Genomic DNA, 24,612 nt, shown 5'->3' with positions numbered 1-24,612 from the left:
GCGAAAACTGTTTATCTACAACACCCAGAAACGCCGTCGGCTTCGCTGGGCCTGAGCTCATCTAAGATGGACTGATACAAAGTGGAAAAGTGTTCTGTGGTCTGACGAGTCCACATTTCAAATTGTTTTTGGAAACTGTGGACGTCGTGTCCTCCGGACCAAAGAGGAAAAGAACCATCTGGATTGTTATAAGCGCAAAGTTGAAAAGCCAGCATCTGTGATGGTATGGGGGTGTATTAGTCCCCAATACATGGGTAACTTACACATCTGTAAAGGCACCATTAATGCTGAAAGGTACATACAGGTTTTGGAGCAACATATGTTGCCATCCAAGCATCGTTACCATGGACGCCCCTGCTTATTTCAGCAAGACAATGCCAAGCCACGTGTTACATCAACGTGGCTTCATAGTAAAAGAGTGCGGGTACTAGACTGGCCTGCCTGTAGTCCAGACCTGTCTCCCATTGAAAATGTGTGGCGCATTATGAAGCCTAAAATACCACAACGGAGACCCCCGGACTGTTGAACAACTTAAGCTGTACATCAAGCAAGAATGGGAAAGAATTCCACCTGAGAAGCTTAAAAAATGTGTCTCCTCAGTTCCCAAACGTTTACTGAGTGTTGTTAAAAGGAAAGGCCATGTAACACAGTGGTGAACATGCTCTTTTCCAACTACTTTGGCACGTGTTGCAGCCATGAAATTCTAAGTTAATTATTTGCCAAAAAAAATAAAGTTTATGAGTTTGAACATCAAATATGTTGTCTTTGTAGTGCATTCAACTGAATATGGGTTGAAAGTGATTTGCAAATCATTGTATTCCGTTTATATTTACATCTAACACCATTTCCCAACTCATAAGGAAACGGGGTTTGTATTTTCCTCTAGTCCTCCGGTGATAATAATACATGAAAGAAGCCGAGTTTATATTCCGCTACGGTGGTAAGAATTAGTATCTTAGAAGCATTACGGTATCTTCTGCATTGTGGATAAACAGCACGTTCGACACAGTGTTGTAATTGTGCCTCCCTGAGCTTGCGTCTCTTTTGAAGAAATATTTCATGTGAGTACAATCTTTAGCCCTAGACGATAAAAAAGGCAAATATCGGCCTCGAGCACATTTCACGATCGGGATTGGCACATTGCACTTGTCTGAACATTGCATTTTTTGTTGTTTGCTAACTTCTGGCCACTTCGTCGTTGGCAGTGAAAGCAAAATAATTTGTCCATGCAGAATTCTATCCTCTATTTTCTTGTGTTTTTTTTAGTTTTTTTTTTAGCATGTATCCATTACACTTAAGAAGTCGACGTCTCTCTCACCGTACACTAGAGGTGGAAATCTTTGGGCACCTTTCGATTCGGATTCTTTTTGGGTGCCGATTCGATTCAGAATCAATTCTCCATTCAACACGATTCTTGTAGTATGTTGGTTAGTTACAGGTTACAGAAGCTCCTCTTGGCTGCTGAAGAAGGACTTATACACCCAGTTTTGGCCCAAAAAAAGTAGTTATACAAATATGTATTTAAAAACCTTTTATTGACAAAAACGCAGAGAAAATACGGCAACTTGCACCTGCTCAGTGGCCTAGTGGTTTAAGTGTCCGCCCTGAGATCGGTAGGTCGAGAGTTCAAACTCCGGCTGAGTCATACCAAAGACTATAAAAATGAGACCCATTACCTCCCTGCTTGGCACTCAGCATCAAGGGTTGGAATTGGGGGTTAAATCACCAAAAATGATTCCCGGGCACGGCTACCGCTGCTGCTCACTGCTCCCCTCACCTCCCAGGGGGTGATCAAGGGTGATGGGTCAAATGCAGACAATAATTTCGCCACACCTAGTGTGTGTGTGACAATCATTGCTACTTCAACTTAACTCCAACTCCTGTATTTATCTGTATATCTGTATGTGGAATTAAAATATGGAATGGATTAAGTAAAGCAATCAAACAATGTACTAATATGATCCACTTCAAGAAACTCTTCAAACTTAGTGTTTACAAAGTACCAAGAATAAGAACCATGATAAACTTTCTGAATTTATTTCATCCATCCATCTGTTCATTTTTTCAAAATAATCTTACTCATCTCAACATATGAAATATAACTTACTTCACCGAGTATTTATTTATTTATTTATTTATTTTCATTGTGATTACTTATGGAGTACATTGTGAATAAATTGAGAACAGGAAGTGAACAAAAGTTTTTAGCAACTGTAATGTAAAATGTAAATAAGATCTGCTTCTTCCTACTCCTTTTCGAACATGTTGAAAAGAGAAACCGGAAATTGTGATGTATCATGTTGTATGCATGCACGTTCCAAATAAACTCAACAAACCCCCAGCTTTGGAATACTTGAGAATCGAGAAGACATACAAATATTATACTAAAAAAAGGAAAACCAAAAATGGATAGATGCAACAGTATCATTAATTCTACTAATAATAATTATAATGATAACGATAAGGTCAATAATAGTTGTTAAATGTTTTAATACAAACATTGATTCTTAAAAAAAGCAGAAAACATAATTTTTCTTTTTCTTTGATTCTCGAAAATTATGAATCCATTAAGAAATGGAATTAACGAAAAACGGGATTTGGATGTGAATTGATTTTTTTCGAGCACCCTTACCGCAGACACACCGACTTCCTTTTCTTTGTCTTTCTCAAACTCATCCGGTGACCAATCAGGACTGAGCTTCAACAGATTCACGGCCTCACAGACATAGTCAGAAAAGATCAAGTTAGGGGTGGGTATCGAACACTCTACACATTTCCCCAGTTTTAGTTTAGAGATAAGGAAAGATTGGCCTGGCCCACTAGGATCCCTCTTTATGTTTGTGAACTTTATAGTCTATACATTTAGAGTGATGTGATAATGAAACACTCTAGAAGTCTAGAATGAAAGAGTATATAAGAGAATTGACAGAGTGTGTGTACCTTTCAGTGCGCAGTGCCTTGTTAAAATCCAGCCGCTGTTGGAGGTGGAGGTGGAGTGTTTTGAGTTTGAGTTTATTTCGAACATGCAAGCATACAACATGATACATCACAATTTCCAGTTTCTCTTTTCAACATGTTCGAAAAGGAGTAGGAAGAAGCAGAGCTTATTTAATCCTACCCCTTTTCTTTTACATAACAGTTGCTAAACTTTTTTGTTCACTTCCTGTTCTCAATTTATTCACAATGTACTCCATAAGTAATCACAATCAAAATAAATAGATAAATAATAATTGGTGAAGTAAGTTACATTTCATATGATGAGATAAGTAAGATTTTTTAAAGAGTGTGTCTCTCTTTACTAGCTCCGTCGAAGCATGTTGCTTTTGTAGCTGTTTCAGCAGATTTGAATTGATAGGATCTTTGATCCAAGACACAACTTACATTTAACTAAAATGTTCTTTTCTTTGTGGTCGACAAAAGAAAAGTAGTGAGAATATCTCCATTCGACTCTTGGCTCCGCCATGATGTAGACACAGACACGCCCCCTCCCACACACACACATACGCGCCTCTTTTCCGGTCGCCTCTTCTGCAGCGCTCTAATAAAACACACTCAGATCTTCTCAGTTTCTAGCCGATACTACATCAAAAGTAACGTAAAATAACGCAGTAACGCATCATGTAATAACGGTAACTGAGTTACTGAATATAAAAAATAACGCGTTAGATTACTATTTACCGCCGAAAGTAACGGCGTTACAGTAACGTGTTACTTTGTAACGCGTTAGTCCCAACCCTGGACGCCATGCCCGGTCGCACTTCGGCACTTGGCGATCTCCAGCAGCACTGAGAGCGGACTCAACCAAACTACCTCGAGATAATGTTGCAGTTTTTAATTCAACAGCGGCTTAGGGGTTAGTACGTGTGCCTCACAATAAGAGGGTCTTGGGTTTGATCCTGGGCTCGGGATCTTTCTGTGTGGAGTTTGCATGTTCTCTCCGTGACTGCGTGGGTTCCCTCCGAGTACTCCGGCTTCCTGCCACCTCCAAAGACATGCACCTGGGGATAGGTTGATTGGCAACACTAAATTGGCCCTAGTGTGGGAATGTTGTCTGTCTATCTGTGTTGGCCCTGTGATGAGGTGGCTACTTGTCCAGGGTGTACCCTGCCTTCCGCCCATGTGCAGCTGGGATAGGCTCCAGCACCTCCCGCGACCCCGTAAGGGACAAGCGGTAGGAAATGGATGGACAAAGAAAGTGACTGAAAAATGCTCCAACATAAGTTAAGTAAGGCTCCACGTTTCCAAAAATGTGCTAGCTTGATGCTAATACACATTGGCTTTCCTATTGATGTGCTACTGGTTAGCATTAGCAATTTTACATCACGATTTCATCACCTCCAAATGTGTTAATGAAAACGACACTGTAGAAAATATCTGCACAATTTATGGCAAAAGACCAGCAGCTGTGGTTACCAGGAATTAACCGTAAAAAATACAGTCCCGATGTATAGGACGTTAAGGTGTGTTGATGTTTTTGTTGATAACTGTTTTTGCTTACGGTAAATTTCTATGAAAAACTGTATGCATTGTTAACCTGTTTACAGAAAAAACTGTAATAGAATTTACGGTAAAATACGGGCAGCTGTGGTTGCCAGTAATTCACCGTAAAACAAATTTTAGTGTTGCCAATCAGGGTTCCCCCAGGTCTTTGGAGGTGGGAGGAAGCCGGAGTACCCAGAGAGAACCCAAGCAGTAACATGCAAATCCACCCAGAAAGACTCCTAGCCCGGAAATCGAACCCAGGACCCTGGACACTGTGATGCACCACTGTATCACCGTGCTGCTAGTATCTGCAAAACGCCTGTGTTTCTGAGACATGTGAGCGGTACATGAGGATTTGAACTTGAAAGTATTTGTACAACCTTTCACTGGACAACTCACAACACGGCCTTCCGCAACAAGTTCCTTCAAGTGAGCTATTAAAAATGAGCCCTAAACGCTCCGTACCTGTTGAATAGCAGCTTGCAACCAGTTCTAACACACTTAAACACACAGCGTGGTTCATTTCGATGTGATTTACAACGAAGCACATAAACATAACCCCTCAATGTCTGAAACCACTTGCCACAAAAATACAAGAAAACATGTTAGCCAAAAGTTAACTCGACTAATGTTTTAACACAAACCCCTAAAACAATTAAGGTATGCTGTAAATTTAAATGTAAAATCTGCCAAATCTTTAATTCAGACAGAATAATACCGTAGATTTTAGAGTATTTGCATGCTTGTGACATTACAGTATTTGCAAATGGATTTAAAAATGAGAGTAGTAGATTTTTGTAAAATGCTTTTATAATTGTAAAGGACAATGTTTATCAACTGATTGCAATAATGTAAATTTGTTTTAACTATTAAATAAACCAAAAATATGACTTATTTTATCTTTGTGAAAATATTGGACACAGTGTGTTGTCAAGCTTATGAGATGCGATGCAAGTGTAAGCCACTGTGACACTATTGTTCTTTATTTTTATAAATGTCTAATGATAGTCAATGAGGGATTTTTAATCACTGCTATGTTGAAATTGTAACTAATATTGATACTGTTGTTGATAATATTCATTTTTGTTTCACTACTTTTGGTTTGTTCTGTGTCATGTTTGTGTCTCCTCAATTGCTCTGTTTATTGCAGTTCTGAGTGTTGCTGGGTCGGGTTTGCTTTTGGAATTGGATTGCATTGTTATGGTATTGCCGTGTATTGTTTTGTTGGATTGATTAATTAAAAAAATAAAATTAAAAAAATAAATAAAATAAAAATGAATTAAAAAAATCAATTTTTTTAAAAATGAGAATCGATTCTGAATCGCACAACGTGAGAATCGTGATTCGAATTCGAATCGATTTTTTCCCACACCCCTAGTTTATACGGTCATTTTTTTTACAGCGTACAACTAAGATAGACGTTGCAATCAAACAACTGGTGCAATAAGTACAACACTTGAAGTCTTAACACTTTTTGGGGCGCAACAAAAACACCGTAATCTATACACTCCTGCCATCTAACGTCTTGGATTTGCAATTGTAATTGCAACTTAATGTTATACTTGCAAATTATAATGATACAACAAGATACAACAATTGGACAGCAGTTATCATAACCAGCTCATTTTTAAATGTTGCACTAGAAAGTTATTTTGTAATCATTATTGGTACCGCTTGATTCCCAGGTTCCAGGAATTGTATCTGTTCAAATGTGAACAGTACCTATGCCTATATAGAACTCTTTAAAAAAACATATTTCCTCATTCCTTAAGTGAGCCACAAGAAAGAAGCGTGCGGCGCGACCCTTGCTCTGGCACGGGGGTCAGCAACCGGTGGTTCTAGAGCCACTTTAGCGCCGCCATAGTGGTTCCATGGAGCTTTTTCAAAATGTATGAAAATGGAAAAAGATGAGGTAAAGTATATATTTTTTGTTTCAATATGGTAGGAGGACAAACATGACACAAATCTTCCCAAATGTTAGAAATCCCACTGTTTATATGAAACATGCTTCACTGATGACGGTATTTGGCAAGTGCCAATTTGTCCTATTAATTTCGTGGTCCTTTAACTAACCAGTTTCTTTACATGTACAACTTTCTCCGATGCTGCCACAGAATGACGTGTTTCATGCCACTCCTTCTTTCTCTCATTTTGTTCACCAAATGTTTTATACTGTGCGTGAATGCACAAAGGTGAGCTTTGTTGATGGTATTGACTTGTTAAAGTGCTAAACAGGCGTATTTGGTCACTGCATGACTGCAAGCTAATATATGCTAACATGCTATTTAGGCCAGCTGTATGTACATATTGCATCATTATGCCTCGTTTGTAGGTATATTTGAGCTCATTTAATTTCCTTTACTTATGTCCTCTGTCTTTTTAATTTATATTTGCATGTCTCATGACATGTTATCGTTATGTAATATTGGCTGCATTTTTAATAGTTGTTTGTGTGCCGTTACAGACCACAGCAAACGTTACCCAGCTTGCAAAGATTGTAATAAATCCACTAGAAGAAGACAGCCTGCTGTTTCCTTTAACTTGGACTATACCTTTTGTAATCGTAAGTCAGTCATTTCCAAGAGTGATCTCACCCTCTGAGAAGCCTTTGTTTTACTAATGTTTTCCAATGTTGTAAAAATGTGAAGAATACATTTTACATTTCAACATTTCTGTCAAAGATTTGCGTCAGCCTGCGACACACAGTCATTTTGATAGTAGGCGAATATAGCTAATATAAACACTTACATAATGTGTTGCCTTCATAACAAAGCTGTAATTTAATAAGGCTTTTAATTTTTTGAGGCTCCAGACAGCTTTTTTTTTTTTTTTTTTTGTCCAATATGGCTCTTTCAACATTGTGGGTTGCCGACCCCAGCTCTAGCCTGACCCCAAATCGATTGGTTTATCGATTGCTTGCTTAAGTGGTGCGCTTGCTGTGGTGATTCATTACCTAAACGGTAAAAATCCTGGACACAATTCCAATGAGAGCCAATTAGGGTGTTGCCTTCACTTACTTTTAGTGTGATGCCTTTTTGCACTTTAGGGGGATACTACATGCAGGGGCGCCCTAAAGGTGCACAGGAACATTCCAAAAAATAGTAGGTAAAACAGCAACAACTGCCCAGGAGGAGAGCGCTGGGGGGGGGGGGGGGGACAATGTATTTTTCCCGCCGTAGTGGCATTTTTAAAAATTTATTGAAAATGAAAAAAAATTGTGTACAAATATTTTTTGGGTTTTAGTATGGACACAAACCTTCCCAATTGTTAGAAAGCCCACTGTTTACTATGTTTGTGTGTATGCTTCACTGATGAGAGTATTTGGTCATTTTGTCCTATTTTTCGACGGTTCTTAAACTCACCATAGTGTGGACTGTGACGCAACAGTTTGTTTACATGTAAAATCTTCCACTCCTTTGTCTCATTTTGTCCACCAAAAGTTTTATGCTGTGCATGAATGCACAAAGGTGCGCTTTGTTGATGTTATTGACTTGTTGGAGTGCTAAGCAGGCATATTTGGTCAGTGCATGACTGCAAGCTAATCAATACTAACATGCTATTTAGGCTAGCTGTATGTACATATTGCATCATTATACCTCATTTGTAGTTATTTTTGAGCTCATTTAATATCCTTTACTTTTATCCTATTTGTATATAAATTTGTTTTGCATGTCTCATGACACATTGTCTGTATGTAATATTGACTGCATTTCAAAAAGTTGTTTGTGTGCCATGTTGTTCCAGACCACAGCAAACATTACCTAGCTTGCCAAAGATTGTAATAAATCTATTAAAAGAAGACAGCCTGCCGTTTCCTTTAACTTGGACACACACATCTATACCTTTGGCCATTAAAAGCCAGTCATTTCCAGGAGTTATCTCAACTTTTGAGTAGCCTCTGATCTACAAATGGTTTCTAATGTTGTAAAAATGTGTAGAATAATTATTACATGTCAACATTTCTGTCAACAAAGATTTGCTTCAGCCTGCGACACATAGTCATTTTGATAGTAGGCTATTATAGCCAATAAAGACACTTACGTCATGTGTTGTCTTCATTATAAGACTTATATAAGACTTTTAAAGTCATTTTGATAGGCTATTATAGCCAATATAGACACTTACATCGTGTGTTGCCTTCATTATAAGACTTACATAAGACTTTTAAAGTCATTTTGATAGTAGGCTATTATAGCCAATAAAGACACTTACGTCATGTGTTGTCTTCATTATAAGACTTATATAAGACTTTTAAAGTCATTTTGATAGGCTATTATAGCCAATATAGACACTTACATCGTGTGTTGCCTCATTATAAGACTTACATAAGACTTTTAAAGTCATTTTGATAGTAGGGTATTATAGCTAATATAAACTCTTACATCATGTGTTGCCTTTATTATAACACTTATATACCACTTTTAAAGTCATTTTGATAGTAGACTATTATAGCTAATATAGACACTTACATCATGTGTTGCCTTCATTATAAGACTTATAAACGTTTTTTTAAAGTAATTTTGATAGACTATTATAGCTAATATAGACACGTGTTGCCTTAATTATAACACTTATATAAGACTTTTAAAGTCATTTTGATAGTAGTCTATTATAGCCAATATAGACACTTACATCATGTGTTGCCTTCATTATAAGACTTATAAACGTTTTTTTTAAAGTAATTTTGATAGTAGACTATTATAGCTAATATAGACACGTGTTGCCTTAATTATAACACTTATATAAGACTTTTAAAGTCATTTTGATAGTAGTCTATTATAGCCAATATAGACACTTACATCATGTGTTGCCTTCATTATAAGACTTATATACGGCTTTTAAAGTCATTTTGATAGTAGTCTATTATAGCCAATATAGACACTTACATCATGTGTTGCCTTCATTATAAGACTTATAAACGTTTTTTAAAGTCATTTTGATAGTAGGCTATTGTAGCTAATATAGACACTTACATCATGTGTTGCCTTCATTATAACACTTACATACGGCTTTTAAAGTCATTTTGATAGTAGGCTATTATAGCCAATATAAACACTTACATCATGTGTTGCCTTCATTATAACACTTATACAAGACTTTTAAAGTAATTTTGATAGTAGTCTATTATAGCCAATATAGACACTTACATAATGTGTTGCCTTCATTATAACACTTATATACCACTTTTAAAGTCATTTTGATAATAGGCTATTATAGCCAATATAAACACTTACATCATGTGTTGCCTTCATTATAACACTTATATACCACTTTTAAAGTCATTTTGATAATAGGCTATTATAGCCAATATAAACACTTACATCATGTGTTGCCTTCATTGTAACACTTATATACCAATTTTAAAGTAATTTTGATAGTAGACTATTATAGCTAATATAGACACTTACATCATGTGTTGCCTTCATTATAACACTTACATACGGCTTTTAAAGTCATTTTGATAGTAGGCTATTATAGCCAATATAAACACTTACATCATGTGTTGCCTTCATTATACAAACCCCGTTTCCATATGAGTTGGGAAATTGTGTTAGATGTAAATATAAATGAAATACAATGATTTGCAAATCATTTTCAACCCATATTTAGTTGAATATGCTACAAAGACAACATATTTGATCTTCAAACTCATAAACATTTTTTTTTTTGCAAATAATCATTAACTTTAGAATTTGATGCCAGCAACACATGACAAAGAAGTTGGGAAAGGTGGCAATAAATACTGATAAAGTTGAGGAATGCTCATCAAACACTTATTTGGAACATCCCACAGGTGTGCAGGCTAATTGGGAACAGGTGGGTGCCATGATTGGGTATAAAAACAGCTTCCTAAAATATGCTCAGTCTTTCACAAGAAAGGATGGGGCAAGGTACACCACTTTGTCCACAACTGAGTGAGCAAATAGTCAAACAGTTTAAGAACAAAGTTTCTCAAAGTGCAATTGCAAGAAATTTAGGGATTTCAACATCTACGGTCCATAATATCATCAAAAGGTTCAGAGAATCTGGAGAAATCACTCCACGTAAGCGGCATGGCCGGAAACCAACATTGAATGACCGTGACCTTTGATCCCTCAGACGGCACTGTATCAAAAACCGACATCAATCTCTAAAGGATATCACCACATGGGGTCAGGAACACTTCAGAAAACCACTGTCACTAAATACAGTTCGTCGCTACATCTGTAAGTGCAAGTTAAAGCTCTACTATGCAAAGCGAAAGCCATTTATCAACAACACCCAGAAAGCCGCCGGCTTCTCTGGGCCTGAGCTCATCTAAGATGGACTGATACAAAGTGGAAAAGGGTTCTGTGGTCTGACGAGTCCACATTTCAAATTGTTTTTGGAAATATTCGACATCGTGTCATGCCAAAGGGGAAGCGAACCATCCAGACTGTTATTGACGCAAAGTTCAAAAGCCAGCATCTGTGATGGTATGGGGGTGCATTAGTGCCCAAGGCATGGGTAACTTACACATCTGTGAAGGCGCCATTAATGCTGAAAGGTACATACAGGTTTTGAAGCAACATATGCTGCCATCTAAGCGCTGTCTTTTTCATGGACGCCCCTGCTTATTTCAGCAAGACAATGCCAAGCCACATTCAGCACGTGTTACAAAAGCGTGGCTTCGTAAAAAAAAGAGTGCGGGTACTTTCCTGGCCCGCCTGCAGTCCAGACCTGTCTCCCATCGAAAATGTGTGGCGCATTATGAAGCGTAAAATACGACAACAGAGACCCCGGACTGTTGAACGACAGAAGCTCTACATAAAACAAGAATGGGAAAGAATTCCACTTTCAAAGCTTCAACAATTAGTTTCCTCAGTTACCAATCGTTTGAGTGTTGTTAAAAGAAAAGGCCATGTAACACAGTGATGAACATGCCGTTTCCCAACTACTTTGGCACGTGTTGCAGCCATGAAATTCTAAGTTAATTATTTTTTGCAAAAAAAAAAAAAAAGTTTATGAGTTTGAACATCAAATATCTTGTCTTTGTAGTGCATTCAATTGAATATGGGTCGAAAAGGATTTGCAAATGATTGTATTCTGTTTATATTTACATCTAACACAATTTCCCAATTCATATGGAAACGGGGTTTGTAAGACTTATATACGGCTTTTAAAGTCATTTTGCTAGTAGGCTATTATAGCCAAAATAAACACTTACATCATGTGTTGCCTTCATTATAAGACTTATATACGGCTTTTAAATTCATTTTGATAGTAGGCTATTATAGCTAATATAAACCTTACATCATGTGTTGCCTTCATTATAAGACTTATATACGGCTTTTCATTTTTTGCGGTTTCAGACCGTTTTGTTTTTGGTATTTTTGGTCCAATTTGGCTCTTTCAACGGTTTGGGTCACCGACCCCCGGGCGTGGCATATAACGCTCCAAATGTGCGGGAAAACGCCGAAAAGCGCCAAGGAATGATGAATGCTGCCGTGTGACACGCCGTTCATCCTTGATGGCAGGAAGTTGTTGAGCTCAACCTGCCTCTCATTAACCTGCCCACTCAATCCCAGACCTTTAGTGTTAATGAGGGACGGGGAATATGGAAGAATGAGTGGGCGGGCGACGACAGTGTCTATTTATTATTCATTTCAGGGTAAAATAACTCCACATGTATGCAGATGCTGCAGAACAATACATGCAAATAATTTGAATATGCAGGTTTTTAAAGTGACAGTACATTGATTTAAGCATGTTGCGTTTTGTGAGATGGTGAGTCCTCTCCACGCAAACAAACATGGATGGATTTGGGGGAAGAACTAAGAGAGAGAGCAGCTCACCTCTCGCAATGGCGAGCAGCGCCAGCATCAGCAGCCACCCTTCCTCCATCATCATCACCATCATCCTCCTCATCCTCAGCATCCCCAGCACGAAAGGTGCGCGACCGCGGAGTGATTCCTCCTTCCTCGTCTAAGTCCTCACCAGCCGAACCTTCCTTCAGCGTTTACCTGGCACCGTGACGTCATGGCGCGTCCACGCCGACGGACGGGGGGACGATCGCGCAGCTGGGGTGGGGTGAGGGGGGGTGGGAGATACACGTCTCGCGAAGGAGTCCAGGTGAGCATCCGAGCCGGGCCGAGCTCCAGCGAAGAGTGGGAAGGGAGGAAGGGGGGATGGGAGGAGGGATGGTCTGCGTGGGAGTGGCGGAAAGGCAGGATGTGTCCCCCCCCCCACCCGCCCCTCCACAGCTAACCATGTCTTCCCCCACGCAGTCACGTTATATTTTGCAGGATTCACACACGTGTTGTTGTTATTATGGCGTTATAACAGGGGTGGGCAATTCATTTTTACCGGGGGCCGCATGAGCTACCCGAGCACTGCTGGAGGGCCACATCGACAATATTTCAATTAAATTTTGCTCAATATTATTTTTGATATATACCGTAAGATAAATAATAATAATAATAATAATAATAATAATAATAATAATAATTAATAATAATAGTAATACTTCAACATAGTGTGTGTAACAGCATTCCATGACTAATATAAATAAATTAACATTAATAATAAATGACAGTAAAATAAGCACACGTATGACTGAGGAGTCATAGCGTAACTTTGTGTGGTGTTTGAGTTGTCCGACTTTTTGTGTGGCCATAAACGCACCAGTGGTTTAGTGCTATGCGTGTTGGTGACAGATGACAAGTTGGTTTTGGCCTGGTTTGTACGGCAGAAAATGACTAGTTTTTCGAGATAGAATTGTTTTACTCATGTTTTTGGTGTGGTTATGTCCGAATATAAACAGTTTTGCTCAATAAAGTGATCGATATAATTCCTGTCCTCGAAGCATCTCGATAGACGTTACAATAATTGAACGGTGTTCAATTGAACGGTGTTGACGAACACCATTAGGGCCGCTTATGGTCACTGTCACTCAAAGTTGCATTGCAAAATTCCATAGAATAAATATGTTTATTTTGTTTAGAATTCAGATGGGATTTGATTTGGTGCGCGGCATATACTTGCTGCGCGCAGCGGACGCTTGAGCAGTGAGCAATTGCGCAGGCACCCACCTTAGAGGGGACGTTGCTTTGCAGTTCATGTCTTGTTGAAAACACGGCATTCCTCATCAACTTTTCTCTTTTTAGCGTCTCGGGTGTAAACCGTGCATCACTTGTCGCTGCATGTGCACCTTCACTCGCAGGTTACACACGGACACACGCCCATAAATAATAATTTTCAAAATAAAAGCAGCACAGTTGTATTGCGCGCAGGACATAGATGTTTTTTCAACTTTATTTTGTAATTGCAGCTGTTCACATTCACTCACAACCACGCACACGCATACGTCCACACGGAAGTAATACAAATAACGATTTTCAAAACAAAAGCAGCACCGTTGTATTGCACACTCGACATAGATACTTTTTAAAATGTATTTTGTAATTTATAATTGGCCTCACGCGGGCCGGACAGGGACGCACAAAGGGCTGGATGCGGCCCGCGGGCCGCAGAATGCCCAGGTCTGCGTTATAACGATCTTGGTCACAAGATAGGTACACCAGTACAATAACACCTACAAGTAGTAGTCCTTTATTTTTCACCGTGGCCAAAAATATACACTTACAGTATAACTGCTGGCAGAAAGCTATATGATGACGTATACCAGTGGTCCCCAACCACCGGGCCGCGGCGCGGTACCGGTCCGTGGATCGATTGGTACCGGGCCGCACAAGAAATTAAAAAAATAAAAATAAATATTTTTTTTTTTTGTAATTAATTCAACATAAAAAACACAAGATACACTTACAATCAGTGCACCAACCCAGAAAACCTCCCTCCCCCATTTATACTCACTTTTTTATGACAAAAAAATAAAATAATTGTCCCATTTACTCTCTGTAAAGCACCAGTTCCATTGTCAGCAAAACAGGCCCAGAGCATAATACTACCACCACCATGCTTGACGGTAGGATGATGTATTAAACGCCTCTTCCAAACATTGCTGGGCATTGTGGCCAAACAGCTCAATTGTCATGATGAGGAGTTTTACACAGCTTACTGCGAGAATTGTTCTCTCAGGACGCAAACGGACTACTCTGGACAAGGCGTGCAGGTAAAAACATGATTTAATCTTAACTCAAAAAGTGAAAACAAAAAGGCGCACAAGGCGAAGGCACAACTTAGCGCAGGATACAAAAACTAACACTTAGGCAGAACTATGGACATGAAACAAAAAAAATTGCTAACTGTGGCATGAATAAACAAAACTTGAAGCGAACAATCGCATGAAAACAAGCATGAATCTGTGGCATGAAACGAGCATGAAACAATCAATACAGAGCATCAAAAGAACATCAACAGAGCAATGTCGCCAGGCTTAAATAGTATCTTTGATTAGAGCCCGGTGCGTGTGTCACATGAGACAGGTGAAACCAATGAGTCACCATGGTGACCAAACAAGGGACCGCAAAAACAGGAACTATGGAGTCTTAAACAAACAGAAAATAACAAAAAACATGATCCAGACCACAGATCATGACATCAATTTTGTGAAACTTGCCATGCATACTTTTGACCCAGCAGATTTGGTCACATTTTCAGTAGACCCATAATGAATTCATAAAAGAACCAAACCTCACGAAGGTTTTTTGTGACGACCAACAAGTATGTGCTCCAATCACTCTATCACAAAAAAATAAGAGTTCTAGAAATGATTGGAAACTCAACACAGCCATGACATTGTTTTTTACAAGTGTATGTAAACTTTTGACCACGACTGGAGCTGCGTTGTTATCCACCTCGTACTTGCCGTATTTTACGATTTAGAATAGATTTTTTGTTTAAACATACGTGTTCTTGTTTTACATATGGATTGTGAATGATAGGCAACATTCCAAAATAAGAGCAGTTCCACTTTAAACATCCCAATAACAATGACCCCCTTGATAGACAAGTGTTTTGCATTCATATGTTTTTATTTTTTTTGCACTTGTCTAATATAGAAAGAAAAATAACGATTCACTATTTACTGTATTGAAGTACAAGAGGTGTATCTTACAGCTCCACGAAGAGTCAAAATATTAGAAACTGGTGCAAACTATGACCACAATAACAAACATATTGTTAGATTAATTAATGTTAGTCAAAAGTCAGCATCTTTGTACAGTAAGGGCCGAATTGCTGACACAGCTTATGTACGGTATTGGCTCTCATTAGATGCATGTTCCTAATGTTGTGGCATCATTACGGTCCCTACCATTAAAAATGCAATCAATATCCACTCTATCAAGGATGTTGTCATAGTGATATTTTCCTTTTCTTGTATTTAATATACATTCCTATTCAAGCTGCATTACAGTACAGAACCTCATGGGAACAGAGCATAGGGCAACAAGGAAATTGAGCTTTTCCACCTGATTCTGATATCGCTTTTTGTGGAATTGTCATGTTCAACGCTGTTGTCTGTTAGCACAAAGAAGCAGGACTCAGCAATCATTTCCCGCCCTTGCCCTTTTGCGCTGGCCGGAGGTAATCACGTATACGCGAAGGCGGTACTGTACTGTACATCGGCGTGCGTGCTGGGAAACGGCAGGAAAAGGGGAGTCAAAAGTCAGCGCGGTGACTCACGGTGTGTGAGAGAGATGGATGCACCCAAAAGAAGTCAACAAAGTAAAGTGCGGGAAGAAGGGAGGAGGCGGTTGCCGTGGTGACTAAGATGGGAAAGCCGCGGGAGGTAGCGACCTGTTTCTCCTTGACTTTGTTTATTTTTGTCACGCTCAACCGCAGACTTCACACACACACACACACACACAAATATGCAATGCTTTGGCAATAACGTGTTTGTCTCCCGTGCTATCTTTATCCACACTTCCTCTCTCTCTCCCTCTCCTGTGCAGCGGAGTGAGCTGACCTGACAGTGCTCCTCTTCTGCACTGAGTGCTGCTGTGAGTCTCTCTCTGAATTATTTAAAAGCTGGGACCCCCACGAGTGCTTGTCTTCCCCCATCACCACCTCCAGCTCCCTGCCTCTCTCGCTCTCTCTCCCTCCCTCTCTCTCTCTCTCCTGTCCCTTTCCTTCCTTGCTGTCACTCGCTGTCTGCATGCTGGTGTTCATGTTAGCTCATCATACCAATCTTGCAATCTACTGGAGGCCATATCATGCATTACACTCAATAGATCCTAAATATTTTGTAGTTATGATTTTTTTTGTTATGGTTTCATCCTGACCAGGGGGACTAAATGTGGCCCGATGGCCATTTTTTTTGGTCAGTAGCTTGTTTTTTTAAAGCCCCAGAAGTATTTGGCCACCTGCCTTGACTCACATATAAACTTGAAGTGCCATCCCATTCCTAACCCATAGGGTTCAATATGATGTCGGTCCACGTTTTGCAGCTATTACAGCTTCAACTCTTCTGGGAAGGCTGTCCACAAGGTTGCGAAATGGGTTTATAGGAATCTTTGACCATTGTTCCAAAAGCGCATTGGTGAGGTCACACACTGATGTTGGTCGAGAAGGCCTGGCTCTCAGTCTCTGTTCTAATTCATCCCAAAGGTGTTCTATCAGGTTCAGGTCAGGACTCTGTGCAGGCCAGTCAAGTTCATGCACACCAGACTCTGTCATCCATGTCTTTATGGACCTTGCTTTGTGCACTGGTGCACAGCATACTTGCCAACCTTGAGACCTCCGAATTTGGGAGATGGGGAGGTTTGGGGGGGCGAGGTTGAGGTGAAGGCAGCATACCCCTCCCCCTTTGAGCTGTCCTGGATGAAATGAAATTCTTTTTTTCCAATCATTTTTGGAACTTGCAAGCGTACTTCTTCTTCTTACTCGTCGTCGCCATGTCTCTTTTTGTCATGTCTGTGTGATCATGTTTCGTTTTAGTCATGTTCGGTTTTGTTTTTGGACTCTTTGTGCACTTTTGTTTTTTTTGTCACCATAGCAACCCATTAGTTTTCACCTGTCATGTCACGCACCTGTTTCCACTGATCATGTCCCTGCTATTTAAGCCTGTCTGTTTCTGTTGTTCGGCGCGGTGACATTATCTATCCATCCCTGCTACTGCTACCCATGATATTCCTGTCTGCCATAGTTTTCATGCTGTTCCATGCCAAGTAAGTTTTTGTTTATTGTTCATAGTTTCTGCTTTTGTGCAAGTTTTGTTTCATTAGTCAAGTTTGTTCTCCGCCATTGTGCGCGCCTTTTGTTTGCTTCCTTTTTTTGTAGTTTGTTAGTGTTTTAATAAATCATGTACTTACATTCATGTCTTGCCCGCGCCAACTTTCCGTTGCATTCCGGGAAAACACAACAACCCATAGTCCACGTATTGACACTTCTTCGTTCTTCTGCTTCGTCTCCTTCTTGTTGTGTGTGCAGTTGTGCACTGAGCTCCAAAAGCCGTAGATGTTATTGTAGCGTCCCGGAAGAGTTAGTGCTGCGAGGGGTTCTGGGTATTTGTTCTGTTGTGTTTATGTTGTGTTACGGTGCGGATGTTCTCCCGAAATGTGTTTGTCATTCTTTTTTGGTGTGGGTTCACAGTGTGGCGCATATTAGTAACAATGTTAAAGTTGTTTATACGGCTACCCTTGGTGTGACCTGTATGGCTGTTGATCAAGTATGCTTTACATTCACTTGTGTGTGTGTGTGTGTGTGCTTGAAATGTGTGATGAAAATGTATAAAAAAAATGAATATTCCGTAGAGTAAAAACATTAAATATTGAAAGTACAAAACTCAATATAATACCAAAAAAGTAGAATTTGGTAAAAAGACACAAATGAACATTTGACCATTACGTAGTGCAATTCTCTGCACCTGTATACCAAAATACAGACTGAAAGAACTTGAGATAAAACTGTTAGCAAGTTTTGGGCAAAAAAAGGACCTGCAGTCATGTAACACTTTTAAAACCAGTCCTGAATGACATTCGGACATTAAAATTGCATTTGTGTACAAATATTGGGGTATTTTCTTAAGCCAATTGTAAATATGCAAGCAAGAATAAAATTATCACAAAAACTTTGTGTTACATTGAGGTTCTACTGAGAAGACAAAAGCTGTCTTTGAAACCTACTCCACTTTTTAGGGGGGGAAGCAAGATGAAGGTGTTCCTGTTTTCTCTCATGTATGGTAATCAACAAAAAGATATTGTTCTAACCCAAGGACTTCAAAGCGGAGAGATGGCAGGATCTGCCCAATTTCCAGACGACCTCTTTTTAAAGTATTTTACAAACTCTTTTTGAACTATTTTATGGACCTCTTTTTGAAGTATTTTACGAACTCTTCTGTGAACTTTTTGCGACCTTTGTCCTTTGGAAACAGCGGTGGCCATGTGGTCGGGGAGGGTCCAAAATAAAAGGAGGCGGCGTGCAATCTTTTGGCAGAGCGTGAAAGGGTACGGTGTACAGACGACTCTCCTCAATATTGAGTCCAAATTGAATTCTGTCTCTGTTTAATTCTTTGCCTCTTGTCTTGTTTAATAGATGTCGTCAGTGTTTGAACCTGACACAACCATCCATCAATATAGCTCTTGTCTCAAAGTAGGTGTACTGTCACGACCTGTCACATCACGCCGTGACTTATTTGGAGGTTCTTGGTTGTGCTCCCGTGCATAGTATTTTAGTTCTTGTCTTGCACTCCTATTTTGGTGGCTTTTCCTGTCTTGTTGGTATTTTCCTGTAGCAGATTCATGTCTTCCTTGAGTGCTATTCCCCGCACCTGCTTTGGTTTAGTAATCAAGAATATTTGAGTCGTTGCTATCTTTTTTTGTGTAGACATTGTTGATTGTCATGTCATGTACGGATGTACTTTGTGGATGGTGTCTCTGTAAGTCATTGCTGTCGTCCAGCATTCTGTTTTTGTTTACTTTGTAGCCAGTTCAGTTTTAGTTTCGTTTTGCATAGCCATCCCTAAGCTTCAATGCCTTTTCTTAGGGGCTCTTACCTTTTTTTTTTTTTTGGTTTAAGCGTTAGACACCTTTTTACCTGCACACTGCCTCCCGCTGTCGTCTGCATATTGTGATCATGACAAACCATCGTCGTCTCACACGATGTGTTCCCGACATCTACAAAGCAATTAGCTACCGGCTTCCACCTACTGATATGGAAGAGTATTGCACGGTTACTCTGCCGAGCTCTAGACAGCACCGACACTCAACAACGGCACATTATTTGCGGATTATAATTACTGGTTTTTCAAAAAATATTTTTAACCCAAATGGGTGAAACTGCATATTCTCCACACAGTGGTTGAAAAACACTGCTCTACTGCATGTTTGAAAACATAGCAAAACGCGACAACATGAATATGCAGTCAATGATTGAGTGTCTCCATGGTGAAAGCCTCGTATAGTGAAGTGAAGTGTGATGTGAATTATATTTATATAGCGCTATTCTCTAGTGACTCAAAGCGCTTTTTACATAGTGAAACCCAGTATCTAAATTACATTTAAACCAGTGTGGGTGGCACTGGGAGCAGGTGGGTAAAGTGTCTTGCCCAAGGACACAACAGCAGTGACTAGGATGGCAGAAGCGGGGACCGAACCTGGAACCCTCAAGTTGCTGGCACGGCCACTCTACCAACCGAGCAATACCGCCCCGTATAGTCCACACAAAAACCCTTATTCAAATAAGGTGGTCTGCACCGTCTTTAGATAACATGCCCACTAGTAGTACACATCATTTTTATTGTTTGCACTTGGAGAATACATTTAAAAGTATTTTATGTCCACATCATTAAAATAGAAAAAAGTATACCTGAACTTTTTAAATTATTTTTCAAAAAGCTAAGTCTGGGGATAGTGTAAACCTCTTTGCAGTCACAATGTTCCCTGCTATAGAAAACACCTTCTCACTAGGCACTGAAATGCGTTGCTATCATGGCAATATGAGAGTATTTACACTCTTTTTCTTTATCTTTTTTTAATGTTTTATTTATTGCATTCATTTGTTTTGGGGGGGGGCATTACCTATTGTGACTAGGATATTAGTATTAGGTAGAGATGTCCGATAATGGCTTTTTTGCCGATATTCCGATATTGTCCAACTCTTAATTACCGATTCCGATATCAACCGATACCGATATATACAGTCGTGGAATTAACACATTATTATGCTTAATTTTGTTGTGATGCCCCGCTGGATGCATTAAACAATGTAACAAGGTTTTCCAAAATAAATCAACTCAATTTATGGAAAAAAGAATGCCAACATGGCACTGCCATATTTATTATTGAAGTCACAAAGTGCATTATTTTTTTTAACATGCCTCAAAACAGCAGCTTGGAATTTGGGACATGCTCTCTCTGAGAGAGCATGAGGAGGTTGAGGTGGGCGGGGTTGGGGGGGTAGAGAGTAGCGGGGGGTGTATATTGTAGCGTCCCGGAAGAGTTAGTGCTGCAAGGGGTTCTGGGTATTAATTCTGTTGTGTTTATGTTGTGTTACTGTGCGGATGTTCTCCCGAAATGTGTTTGTCATTCTTGTTTGGTGTGGGTTCACAGTGTGGCGCATATTTGTAACAGTGTTAAAGTTGTTTATACGGTCACCCTCAGTGTGACCTGTATGGCTGTTGACCAAGTATGCGTCGCATTCACTTGTGTGTGTGAAAAGTCGTAGATATTATGTGATTGGGCCGGCACGCAAATGCAGTGCCTTTAAGGCACGCCCACAATATTGTTGTCTGGGTGGAAATCGGGAGATATTCGAGAGAATGGTTGCCCCGGGAGATTTTCGGGAGGGGCACTGAAATTCGGGAGTCTCCCGGGAAAATCGGGAGGGTTGGCAAGTATGACTGAGAGACTGAGGACCAATCCCTGGCATAAATGATGGAATCGCCAGACCTAGAGAATGTTACTCAGTTGTTTAATTTTGTAGAAAAGCGTGTTTTTATTCCAGCCGGCACGTTAATACACTGACACACAACATCCGGATTCCCATCATGCATTGCTTCCAAACTACGGCAAGTAGTAATGTCCAAAAACATACACTACCATTCAAAAGTTTGGGGTCACGTTGAAATGTCCTTATTTTTGAAGGAAAAGCACTGTACTTTTCAATGAAGATAACTTTAAACTAGTCTTAACTTTAAATAAATACACTCTATACATTGCTAATGTGGTAAATGACTATTCTAGCTGCAAATGTCTGGTTTTTGGTGCAATATCTACATAGGTGTATAGAGGCCCATTTCCAGCAACTATCACTCCAGTGTTCTAATGGTACAATGTGTTTGCTCATTGGCTCAGAAGGCTAATTGATGATTAGAAAACCCTCGTGCAATCATGTTCACACATCTGAAAACAGTTTAGCTCGTTACAGAAGCTACAAAACTGACCTTCCTTTGAGCAGATTGAGTTTCTGGAGCATCACATTTGTGGGGTCAATTAAAGTTAAGTTAAAGTAAAAGTACCAATGATTGTCACACACACACACTATGTGTGGTGAAATGTGTCCTCTGCATTTGACCCATCCCCTTGTTCACCTCCTGTTAAACGCTCAAAATGGCCAGAAAAAGAGAACTTTCATCTGAAACTCGACAGTCTATTCTTGTTCTTAGAAATGAAGGCTATTCCACAAAATTGTTTGGGTGACCCCAAACTTTTGAACGGTAGTGTAAAAGAGACGAAGCAGAAGAACGAAGAAGTGACATGGCGACGACGAGTAAGAAGAAGAGGTACGCTTGCAAGTTCCAAAATGATTGGAAAAATATAATTTCAGTTCATCCAGGACAGCTCGAAGGGGAAGGGGTATGCTGCCTGCACATTTTGTAGATCAGGGGCCGTATTTATCAAGCTTCTTAGAATTACTCCTAAGAAGTCTGCTAAGAGTTGACTTAAGAGTAAATAAATTATTCGCTGAAAGCTGCACTTAAAAGTTAGTTATCAAGCGTCTTACTCACACTTTCAGCGAAGTGTAGGACTGAATCTTAAGTGTCACACTCAGAGCTGAATCACGACATTACTATGTGCCGTAAACGTAATTTTAGGTGACGTCATTTCTGTGTCCATAGAAATGACCAATCACGGAAGGGAATCCCTTGTCTAAGAATAAAGAAATATCTTAGAAATATTTAAGTGGACAATGGGAGTGTATATTTTGACAATAAACTACAAAATAATACAAAACAAACAAACAATATTGACAATGAATCAAAAATAAATGTTTCCTTTTTGTTGCACCTTTCCTGCTTCCTGCTCCCAGACCGTAGTCGAAGAGCGCAGGGGAAACATTTCTCCAGGGCCAATGTATGCTCGGGGCAACACCCTTCACTTTACCCGGTAGTGGGTCTCCACAGCGGACGACTTTAGAGTGAATGATGAGTCCGGCGATTAGTTGCAAATCTTGCTTTATTATTGCTCGCACACAGCCAATCCAACACAAAACAAACTAGTCCCCGCTCGCACTCACGCTACCGTTCCCTCTCTTCTCTCGCCCACACACTCACTGACGTCACTCTCCTCACATGCTGTCACCTATTAAAGGGCCACACACACACATACGCTACTCTCATAACATTTTCTTTCCAATTCATTAATTAGGCAACTAATTTGAAACTGGTGTGGGTGGCTCTATATATACTAGCACACTGCAGCCACATGCAGAAATCAACAAGGAATCGAAAATGATTAAATCTGTGACAAAAATAATACCCGCTCTGTCTAAACGATACCGTTTGATCAGCTGCTCGTCATCAAACAAAGCCAGGACATCCTTCCGCTCCCTGAACGTTCGCGCACATCTCTCTCGCCTCAGTGCCACCTGCTGGCAACTCCTAACCACTTAGGACACCTCTGAAGGTCTCTTAAATATCGTGGAGAGTAGGAGTGATTCTTAGACTTAAGAAAGTTGATAAATAGCTTTTATTCTTAAGTTTGAGAGTAGGACTAAATTTCGCAAATTCTCAGGACTTAAGTGTAAAATGGCACTCTAAGACGCTTGATAAATACGGCCCCAGACTTCTCCATTGAACACGGTGGCCGAATGGATATACTCATTCATGAAGGGATTATTTATTTATATATATATGTATATATATATATGAGAAATACTTACATCTTACTTACAAATATATACACCCCCCGCTACCACCCTCCACCTCAATACACCCCCACTCCCCCACCCCCCAATCTCCCGAATTCGGAGGTCTCCATGTTGGCAAGTATGTCGACCATACGATGGCAAATACCCCGGTATTTTTAAGTCGTATCGCAGTATACGGTTTAGAACGGTATTTTAAACAAATTGTTTAGTTTAAACTGAACACCACATGACTGTTACTACCAGAGTTCTTAAACTATTTCCTAAAAAGTATTTAATTATGGCTACCGGTTACTTAACCAAAAAAGTAATTTGATTAGTCATACAATTGCTTTTCAATACATGTAATTAATTACTAGGGAAAGTAATTCATCCGTAACTTAAAAAAACTTTAAATATGTCATATGCAGTTGAGAGAAGTTTCATATGAGAGCATTGTGTGCGTGCCTGTGTGTACCTTTAAAAGGCAGTGTCTGTTGCCACGCAAGGTGTGAGGTGTATATATATATATATATATATATATATATATATATATATATATATATATATATATATATATACACTACCGTTCAAAAGTTTGGGGTCACCCAAACAATTTTGTGGAATAGCCTTCATTTCTAAGAACAAGAATAGACTGTCGAGTTTCAGATGAAAGTTCTCTTTTTCTGGCCATTTTGAGCGTTTAATTGACCCCAAAAATGTGATGCTCCAGAAACTCAATCTGCTCAAAGGAAGGTCAGTTTTGTAGCTTCTGTAACGAGCTAAACTGTTTTCAGATGTGTGAACATGATTGCACAAGGGTTTTCTAATCATCAATTAGCCTTCCGAGCCAATGAGCAAACACATTGTACCATTAGAACACTGGAGTGATAGTTTCTGGAAATGGGCCTCTATACACCTATGTAGATATTGCACCAAAAACCAGACATTTGCAGCTAGAATAGTCATTTACCACATTAGCAATGTATAGAGTGTATTTATTTGAAGTTAAGACTAGTTTAAAGTTATCTTCATTGAAAAGTACAGTGCTTTTCCTTCAAAAATAAGGACATTTCAATGTGACCCCAAACTTTTGAACGGTAGTGTATATATATATAAGAAATACTTAAAAATATATACCCC

General features: G+C 39.5%; 2 protein-coding genes across 4 annotated transcripts in view; one reads left to right on the top strand and one right to left on the bottom strand.

The window, feature by feature from the left end:
* The window catches only part of chrnb2 (cholinergic receptor, nicotinic, beta 2), a 131,736-nt gene extending 119,148 nt beyond the window's left edge, over window positions 1-12,588 (bottom strand). The window contains exon 1 of the mRNA XM_062029925.1: window positions 12,297-12,588. Within this exon, the coding sequence (XP_061885909.1) occupies window positions 12,297-12,378 (82 nt within the window). The 5' untranslated portion in view covers window positions 12,379-12,588. The remainder of the gene's footprint in view (window positions 1-12,296) is intronic.
* Window positions 1-24,612, top strand: part of LOC133636172 (cingulin) — a 174,708-nt gene that overhangs the window by 30,174 nt on the left and 119,922 nt on the right. For 2 of the 3 annotated variants that reach the window (XM_062029921.1, XM_062029923.1), the window contains one exon: window positions 16,359-16,406. The exons of the other annotated variant lie outside the window; for it this stretch is intronic. The gene's annotated coding sequence lies outside the window, so the exon portion shown is untranslated. Of the gene's footprint in view, window positions 1-16,358; window positions 16,407-24,612 lie in introns of those variants that run through there. 3 annotated transcript variants of the gene reach the window in all.

Source organism: Entelurus aequoreus, linkage group LG20, assembly GCF_033978785.1.
Source record: "Entelurus aequoreus isolate RoL-2023_Sb linkage group LG20, RoL_Eaeq_v1.1, whole genome shotgun sequence".
Lineage (NCBI taxonomy): Eukaryota > Metazoa > Chordata > Actinopteri > Syngnathiformes > Syngnathidae > Entelurus > Entelurus aequoreus.
This window is presented reverse-complemented; position numbering and strand designations above follow the sequence as displayed.